The 10,217-nt window shown below is 36.3% G+C and overlaps 1 protein-coding gene across 1 annotated transcript in view; it reads right to left on the bottom strand.

The window, feature by feature from the left end:
- Positions 1–2,604: 2,604 nt before the first annotated feature.
- The window catches only part of LOC125073423 (protein CBFA2T2), a 78,067-nt gene continuing 70,454 nt past the window's right edge, over positions 2,605–10,217 (bottom strand). Inside the window, exons 7-12 of the mRNA XM_047684246.1 lie at positions 6,822–6,997; positions 6,270–6,440; positions 5,720–5,844; positions 4,931–5,086; positions 4,454–4,561; positions 2,605–4,323 (exon numbers count right to left, since the gene is read on the bottom strand). Coding sequence (XP_047540202.1) covers positions 4,039–4,323; positions 4,454–4,561; positions 4,931–5,086; positions 5,720–5,844; positions 6,270–6,440; positions 6,822–6,997 — 1,021 coding nt within the window. The 3' untranslated portion in view covers positions 2,605–4,038. The remainder of the gene's footprint in view (positions 4,324–4,453; positions 4,562–4,930; positions 5,087–5,719; positions 5,845–6,269; positions 6,441–6,821; positions 6,998–10,217) is intronic.

Genomic DNA, 10,217 nt, shown 5'->3' with positions numbered 1-10,217 from the left:
GTCACTAACGCCCATAGACAATGGCGCTGTAAGAAATATTGACCATTCCTTACGCCACCAACCTTGGGAACTAAGATGTTATGTCCCTTGTTACACTGACTCACTCACCCTTCAAACCGGTACACAAAAATACTAAGTACTGCAGTACTGGTAGAATATCTGATGAGTGCACAAAGCCCTACGACCAATTTTGACCACTGGGTGAATACTTGTTAAGAGGGTAAGAGAAATGTGTTCATTGTTCAATGTGACATCGCGGACAGTGGCCGCGATAGACAAAATTTAAACGTCGGCGACATTTGACGGTCACAAAGTCAATGTTAAATTGAATGTACTAATTAACAAATAATGTATAAGAACCTGGGATTTACTGTAAAAATAAATCTACCTGCGAGTATCCGTCTTTTATGACAGACGAATGAAATATAAGTAATCTTGACTCGACTCGGAGTTTCCCTGAGTTTCGCTTTCGTTTAAGTATCTTGTCTGGCTTTGGATTACAGTTCTTTCGAGTCTGGTCCAAAATATGTCATTCTTTTTATGATTTTCTCAAAAGTCGTTTTATAATTTTCAGTGTTGCCAGACGAATCTTACATTTCGTATAAATACTACTCGCTCACTCAGAAAAAAATATACCTATAACTAAACTTTGAATAAACTGTAAGATATTTTTACGAGTCCCGTCAATGTAACTGACGCGTAACGCCTCCTTGATCGCGGACTATTAGAGATATTTCAGTGTAATCGCAAAAACTCAGAATTGTCCGTATTGCCGTCGATTCAAACGGAATGCGGTCACTATTGAAAGTTAAAATCAATAAAATAATAATATCAGTCCAAATGAGGCTAGAGTTATCTTAAATCATAAAAACTTCCGTAGAATTCTAATCCAATTAGATATAACTTTTATTATTCAAGGACGAAACTGCTCGCTGTAAAGATGTCTGACCATAAAATATGTCAACGTTTATATCTTCAAGAAAATGTTTTTGATCAATACATACATATAATATAATATATTAACACATATAATAAAATTGGAGTGTCTGTTTGTAACATTAAAATAACCGCTTTTTACTAAATGCATATGTATGTGTACACGGTACATACAGGTACCAAAATATTTATATTTTCCAATTTATTGTCTGTCTGTCTGTTTGTTCCGCCTTATCTCTGGAACGGCTGGACCGATTTTGACGGGACTTTCACTGGCAGATAGCTGATGTAATAAGGAGTAACTACAAAGTTATTATTTTTTGTTAAATTCAAACGCGCACGAAGTCGCGGGCACCGCTAGATTTTAAATAAAATTGTAAAAGCTGAGATGACCCACTGGGTTAGCTTGTGAGTTCGAACCCGGGTAAGGATTGCTTATATTTCATGTGCTTAAATTTGTGTTTAGAATTTATCTCATACGGCAAAGGAATACGCTGTGAGGAAGCGTGCACGAAAAATAAACTGTTACACAAAAAGAACCCGATAGGGACATTTAACGTCTGTTAGTATGACTCTAAAACAATTATTTTGGTACCGCTTCAGACTTAGAAAGTGCATTCACTTAAAGAGAGCTGTTCGGCCTATTTTTAACGTCAGGGCTTGAGCCTGTTTTGATGAATTTTGGACAATGATGAAGGGATGATTACTGAATATACCTTATATAGTAAAATTACTTTTTGAAAATACAAGCAAATGTCTTGTTGATTAAATTATACTTTTACTTTAAATGATTGTATTGCTATTTTAAGCCCGACAGTTAATGTAATAATAGTAATAATTAAAAAATAAAACGCCAATGTTACCAGTTACTAATTTTTCTTATATTTCATGAACTAGACATAAATACGGAATGAATTCTTAAAACTATATACTTATATACACAAATCTTAACAATATTAAATTCGAAAAATTTACAAATTAATAATAATTAATATTGCACATCGTTACTAGGAAACATAGAAAAAGGTGCTTTAAGATAAAAAATGTGAGTGAATTTTAAGTGACATCTTATATACTTATGTAAAGGAACATTTATTATATAATGCTATTATATATTTCAGATTATTTGATATTTATTTTAAAATATAACCACGTAGAAATCTTTTTTTTTTTTTAACAATAAGATTCGGTTTTTAAATATGACAGCTGTCAGCGGCCATATTAAGCTGTTATTATTAGCTATGTATTTCGATGTTTTCCCGATAAATTTCGAACATCTGGATAACTAAGCCGAATGAAGTTTTTGATGTAGTCAAATACTTTCTCGTCTGAATAATCGGGTAAATAATAATGCCAGTCGGCTTCCTAACCCGTAACCTCACAACCCAAGACAGACACAAATTTATGTTAAAAGAGCTGAACATTCACTTTTAAATGTTAATGTTGCATCACAATAAATTATTTATGAAATAACTATAAATATTTATTTCAATATTATTACATAATATTTACAACTAAAACTTAAATATGGCACAAAGAATAAATACTATGAACATAAATAATATTATTTTAATAAATAATAAAGGAAATATTTTAAAATAAATCTTTAAAAAATTAACATCGACAAGTAATATTCTTTGAATAACTTAAAGGATTATTGTTGTTGAACTCTTCCAGACAATTTTTGATGTGTCTATGTAGAACAATTTTTGCATGTTGCACAAAAAATACTCAAGTCTGGTTCGCTTCTTTAATTATTGATTCTACCGCTGTTCATTCTGCATAATAGTTTTGAAAGCTCAGGCTATTTGGGCCAGAGACGAACCAGATTAAAGAGGCATGTAGGGGAAACCCACATTGATTTATTCACTAGATTATAATAAAGAGTCCTGAGATTTAAGTCAATATTTGTTTGGGTTTTTCTGTTGGAAATTCTCAGTAGCTGCTTGTTGTTAATGGCCTAGATAAATTAGCTGGAGGCTCATGACGCTCTGCAACACCAGTCCTGCAGAGCGTTGCAGAACTTTTGGTTTCGGGCTTATAAATTACACATAGTGCGAGGCAGAAAATATCTTAAATTTATGCCTTGATGTTCGAATAATGCGTTTTAATTAAGCGCTTGTTTTCATTTGAAGATATTCAGATTGTGCCAGATTGCCGTTTCGAGGAATACAGGGTGCAAGTGCGCCAAGTACAGTAAGTGCGTTAACGCACTCTTGTATATTAAAGTATATCTCGCGCAGATAGTTTATTAATCAACGAGATTGACCCCGATGACTCTTCTTCCATTTACTCTTTTACAATTGGATTATTGAAAAAGCCAGAAAAAGGTCAAATCAAATCTGTTCCTAACATAATGCTATCATTTAAATTCTTCGCACCCGGATAATGTATGGACTAAACCTTAGCCACGGGCAAAACGGAGTCGCCATTTTAAATCTTGTAAATAAAATTAAATACAGGATTTGTTATAAATTGGTCCTGATTATTCAACAATTTGAATTTAAACTAAACTAATTTGACACTAATAAAAGTACAGTCATCTCTTTCTAATGAGCGAGGTTGGAAAGTATAGTAATTATTTAGTCTTTTGGAATTAGTTTAGTTTAAATTGTGAACTACAATCAGAACCAATACTACTTATTAAAACTACAAAAGATCCTAAAACTATCCTAAATATACAATCAAGTTAAATATTAATTACGACACAAAATAACATATATTTACAAACGCTCAAAACAAGATCTTATACATTATTTTTCATTACAAATTGTACAAAAGTCAATTGTTTTTATTTCCATTGCTGGACAAAGGCCTCATGGGCCATTTACGGAGAAGACTCGGAACTTGTTTCACAACGTTGTTCCACTGGGAATTAATAGATGTGCAGCTTATAATGCAGATCTTCAATGTATTTGGAGTGAGATTGACTTTTGTACAATATGTAACCAAATGAAATATATACATTTACATTAAAACGAATTTAGAAATTACACAACTCGTCACAGAACATCTCAAGTGATTATTCGAAGGTTAAGAGGTTTACCGTCTTATCTTTCTGGGGAACTTTATCGTGTTCCCCAAAAAGTCCCTATTGAGGCGTCATTTCTTCCCCCCGATCGCTCCGATCAGCCCCTGAGCTGATGACAGCGTCGCCAGAGCAATTCGTTCAGAATTAGATCCCAGGTTTCTCTCCTGACTGGTCGTCAACAATCGCTCGGCGGAGTTGAGCGTGGTGAGTGACAGGCGGTTATCGGTGGCCGTTGTCGGTATAGTCGGGGTGGTGATGGGGGTTGTTGAGCGGGGGAGGGTTTTCGTGAGAGTTGTGGTCGTTGGGGGGGAAGTGCGCTGTAACGTCGTTGGTTTTTGGTCGCGACCGCTGCACACCTGAAATTATATGTCATGTTATTTGAAAAAGGTTATGTTTAAAAAACTTAAATGGTGGTTGGGAATTTTTTAATAGATAGAAAGTAGGTCCAAATTTATTATAAAATAGAATATATGAAAATAAGAATACCTGGTGATGATTTTCCCAGTCCTTGTGTTGACAGAACGCTCCGCAGTAGCGCGCCGCGTTGCAGCCCGAACACGTCTCCTGCGCCTTGCGGCCGCAGTTCCAGCAACACTGGACAACAGACCATTAATTATTATTATTATAATATTTTGTTAGCGACGGTAGGATTTGTGCAGGTTTGCATGGGTACCCGCCAATCATTGGCTATTTTACCTAAATACGAACAAATGAGCTATTTACTATCATGTGCTGGTAAGTGGTCACATAGATACTTACACATAGTGGTCACACAAAGAAATATTAACTGTTCCTTACTTATACGCAACGGGAATGTACCAGTGAAGACACTGACTCAATCACTTTTAAACCGAAACACAGCAAATAAATATTAATCTTTGACAGAAGTTTGTTTAGTTTTATATACCAGATTGCACACAGCATTGTCATACATATCTTGTCAAATAATGAATACAGCCTTACATTCTGTTGTCCCGATGCGCTAGGGCTGAGGTCTCGCCCGGGGGGTGGCGAGTGTCTGCGCTCCACTTTGCCGCGCTCCGCTGACACCAGTTCCAGTGCCTTAGACTCAGCAGCGCCCACCGCCCGCTGCAGCTCCAACAGTGCTTGACGTTTTACCTGGACAAAGTCAAATTGAACTGTGTGCTCAGAACATAAAAACATAATCTCAAAATCGATCAATAATTTCCGAACAATAAATAAGTCATCAAAATATTACTAGTTCCTCCAAAATGTTTAATTGGCAACTGAAACACTGAAGGAATACCTGAACTTTTGAGCGCCTACATTAGCAGTGCCTAAGAAAGGACAATTATCCCTTACGTAATTACATTGGCTCACTGACCCTGATCGTAGAATAGTACATACATATGTAGTATTTAATGTAATGGTAGAATTGTGCAAGCCCGCCTGGATATCTGAAGAGTGTGTGGTAGCACACAAAAAAGCATTACTCTTTATTTCATATTTCTGGTTGGAAAGGTGAATGAGTCAGTATACCTACAGGCACGAAGGACATAAATAAGGACATTTCATTTCCCAAGAATAGGTTAGTGCATCGGTGTTTTAAAGAATGATTAATATTTTTACGGGGTCAATGTCTATGGGTGACCACTTACCATCATATACAAAAACATAAAACGACTTATCATGATTGCTTTACATTTAATTTAATCTATTTTATTGCCAATACAGAAGTAAAAAACTAGAAAACCTCTCTGAAATAATGCTTTGATTTTATTAATATCTCACCTGATTCACAGCATCTTCAGCTCGTCTCCTGACTTCAGCGACTCTCTCCTCTGTCTGTCGTACCGCTGAAGCCATGATTTCGCTCGCTGCTCGTTTGATGTCATTGCTCTCAGTTGGTTCAATTCCTGATGAAGATAGAATTGCGTTTAAAGAGGGCAGAAAATAAACATAACCTTATTATGTTGTTTTATTTATTTGTATCGCTTTATAAGTCTTGGACTTCCAGGGGAGTCTATGGAACTATAACTTATCTTGGGATTCATAAGATCCTATGAAAATAACTTTTGCCAAACATTAAATCTGGTAAGTCTTCTCTTAACTTAATCACACGCATGAATTTCGAAGTCTTATCACTGATGATCCTGTGCGGTTTGTTACATACAGCTGTATTTTATCCAACATTGCAAATTTTCTCACGTTGTTTTCCTTCACCGCAAATTTTCTTTCTTCTTCATCAGTTTATTTAAATAGATGAAAGTTAAGTAGTATCCACGTACCCACTTAGTCTTGCCACCGGGCTATCTTGTGTAATTTAATGTCTAAAACTTACCTCTCTGTTGTAAGATGGCCAGCGCTCTCTTTGTTTTCTCCACCATGCTGAGGATGCAGTTCAGCATCGTATTGATGTTCTTCCATTCGTCATCGCTCTTCAGCAATCCTGCTGGTCTCGGTTCCGTAAATGGGGCATTCATGGATGACACATCTCGGACTGTGATGCCACCTAATATCACGAATCATTTAGACTTGGAAATATCAGCTTTGAAAATCTTTTTCGTATTATACCAAATATTTATTGTATTAAAAACACTGTCATAATTTGTTTATGTTCTTAAATACTAATTAATATTATTCTTATGCTGAAATATGTAGATGAAACTAAAAAATATGACACAGAGTACAATATTTCTGATATTTTTGTTGGTAATTAAGCTAAACTCTTGCAAAATCATTATTATATGAATTTATAAGAAGAACACATATAGTAGGGCGAAAGCGTATAATAAGGAACTGATTCCTGAGACATTGGTTTACCCCCATTAGAGTACCGGGTATCTATGAATTGTATTAAAAAAAAAACTCTAATGAAGTTTTTAAAACTTACCATCTCGCCTTTCGTAGCCAGTTTCTTGTGCGGTATGATAGCTGTGGTAGGAATGGTAGTCGAACAAACTCGCATTGCTGGGCAGCGGGTAGAAGGGAGAGGGGTTGAACAGGCTCGGGCGTTTCGCGTGCGGCGGGTACTCATCATGAGAACCGTTTGTTTGAGGGTCATAGAAGCTGTAACAATATTCGTGATCGAGTGAAATGTCACTAAACTTTAACCAATAGGCGTAAGCTGTACAAAGTCTGTAATAATTACGTAATGAGTATTTTTCTAACTTAATCGGCAAGGCAACAACACATCCGAGACTGTATAAGGTAGATAAAGTTATAAACATAACATTCCCAATAATTTGGAAACCTATGATGTCCAGCTGATTGATAAAACTGGCAATAAGCTAGGCATAAAAAGCCTGTATGCCTATATTCCATGGAGTTCCAGGTTGCTTTATACCAATTTCAAACCGATTTTATCTAATTCGGTACAGTCGTTTGGCCGTGACAGAGCAACATACAGATACTTTCCCATTTATAATATTAGTATAGATTATTCTCCACAAACGAGTGCTTCCTTAATTTAATTAATTAAATGTATTAAAAGCATCAAGTTTGCTCAAAATTTTACAAAACTAACCAACAAACGTACTCGTTTATTTATAATCCATCAAAATCAAAGTTATCATGAGATGATAATCATGATGATTGCGCCCTGGCTCTGTCAGTCAGGCTGGCTAAGCTCAAGGGAGACCAGCTCATTACGCGGGACATAATATAGTGCACAAGTGTGTGCGTACACAGGGGCACTCTCTATTCCCTCACTCTCATAACCCGAAAGAGCTCACGAGCAGGACTAACGACTTTACTTGCTTTCCATAGAGTATGGGAGAATACACACTTCCCAGTTCAGAATTTTTTAGCAAAACAACCCAATTTTTGGTTTTGAACCTAGAACCTCGGTATATGCGGCCTTATATCTAGCCACTAGACCAACGCGGCAGTCAAAATCTAAATATTTATTCAAAGAGGCTTTTAATGCGCCTCTGCCGGCAGCTTAACATGCCTCATTTATTGAATTTTAACCCAATATCCTAGTATATATACTATTTAATTTAAGATTAAATAAGTCAACATCTATTAGCAGAAGTGACCTTCAATATATTATCTTGATCAACGCGTTAAAATAATTTATAGATATTTCAAAGAGAAATGGAATTCAAAAGTAAGATTTATTAGTTAAAAACAAATCACAACCACCGGGACTTGTTCTCGAGTTTCCAATACACGAGACAAAAGATAACTTCTAAGGCGTAATCGGAACGGAGTTTAATTGAATTGAACATATTGGTGGTAGGCTTTTGTGCGTGTTCACCTGGGAAGGTACCACCCACTCATCATATATTCTACCGCCATGCAGCAATACTATTGTGTTCCGGTTTGAAGGTTCAGTTGAACTTATTTTGGGGGCTGTAGTGACCTCTATAAGTATCATTTGATTGTCCGCGTAACAAATTAAACTTTAAAGCTAAGAATATAATTACATACTGTAAACCCAGTGAAATAAAAAAAAAACTTTTTTGCATAGCGTCTACGATGAGAATTGTCGCCCTAGCCCAAATCCGTCAGGAGTTCATCACAGCGGTTGCATCTTCAAAATATTAATTCTTTGTCTTTTACTAATGTTAGAAAGAGTGACAATACACGACATTTAATAAATAGTTATGATGGACGCAGGCGCTTCTAATCTTCTGAGCCGCTGGGCTGAGCCTTTTATCTACATTACATTAGCAGCCTGTAGATTTCCCACTACTGGGCTAAGGTCTCCTCTCCCTTTGAGAAGAAGGTTTGGAGCATATTTCACCACGCTCCAATGCGGGTTGGTGGAATACACATGTGGCAGAATTTCGTTGAAATTAGACACATGCAAGTTTCGTCACGATGTTTTCCTCCGTCGCCGAGAAAGAAAGGAATTATACACACAAATTAAGTATGTGAAAATTCAGTGGTGCTTCATCCCGCAATCATCGGCTAAGATGAACGCCTTCTAACCACTGGGCCATCTCGGCTTTGATTTAAGTTAGCTCGAAATCATTTCCAATCAGAAATTTGAACTTTGCACCAGTTTAATTAAAATCTCAAAAATAGAACAATCAAAATATAATTATAAAATTATACGATAGCCGATATAATAATTAATGAGATATTAATATTGTTTTGAATAAGTACAAAAGCAAAGTTAATATCGAAAGCCATTATTATTTAATCAACAAAGGACTGTATATCTGCTAAACCAAGCCGTGGCATTGTTTAAAAGTTTCGGTAATTAATTGAACGCGGTCCAAAAACCGCGTATAGATAACGATCTTTCAAATGCAATCGACTACAATGCGTGTATTGGCGAAGTTCCATGATGCGGTCCGTGCTGCGAGCGGGCGCGGAACCCGAGCTGCAACGTGCGTTACTGACCCCGCTAATTAATTCTCTTGGGCTATGTGTCATTAACACTATGAAATTATATAAGTCTTACGTAACTAGCTAAACGCCCCGGTTTCACACGGGTACAAATATACACAACTTGTTAATATAAAAATATATTTATTTTTCGGCTAGGAAAGACGGAAATATTATTTTATTTACGTCGTTTTTTTGACATTGATGCTGTAAGATACATTAAACATTTCTTATAGGGCACAAGCGCTCTAACCCTGGGAGCTAAGAAATTATAATCCTTGTGCTAGTAGTTACACTGAACCGGTACACTACTGCTAAGTATTGCTGTTTGGTAAACTATATGGTGATTGGGTGGCACCTACGCAGACATGATTACACGAAATCCTACCACCAAAAACCGATGTATCGCAAACGACTTGACTTTATGTATACCATACCAGCTGTACCTCGAGGTACACCCGCTTTAAACATTACTTTACTCGTAGGTCATTAGGTGACAGCGTCCTTTCCGCTTCTCCTGTATAAAGAAAAAATTACCACCGTTGGGAGCGTTTACGTCGCGAAGGGAGTAACTATGCTAAATTTCAAGTCTTGTAATGGGGTGGCATTTCGCTTATGATAACTGATGGTCGCCCGCGGTTTTTCTCGCGTTTTTTCGTCCGGCTTTATGTATAAAAACGTCAATGTTCAAACTAATTACTTTAAATTTCATCAAATTCGATTCAGTGGTTTGACTGTTAAAGACCAACAGACAAACATACACAGTTAATTTCCTTTTTCTATATAATATCAGTACAGATTATTCATTTATCATTCGTGCAATGCAGTGCAATTAGAAAAAGAGGCTCGTGATTAAAAACCGCCATGATTTCAACTCTTCAGCCGAGCTCAGTACGCGGCGCGCTAGTTTGTTCATTCAGTAATAAATAATGATCGAAACAAGAGGCCG

This window comes from Vanessa atalanta, chromosome 24 (genome assembly GCF_905147765.1).
Source record: "Vanessa atalanta chromosome 24, ilVanAtal1.2, whole genome shotgun sequence".
NCBI classification, from domain to species: domain Eukaryota; kingdom Metazoa; phylum Arthropoda; class Insecta; order Lepidoptera; family Nymphalidae; genus Vanessa; species Vanessa atalanta.
The sequence above is the reverse complement of the archived record's forward strand: the minus strand, read 5'-3'. Positions and strand labels throughout refer to the sequence as shown.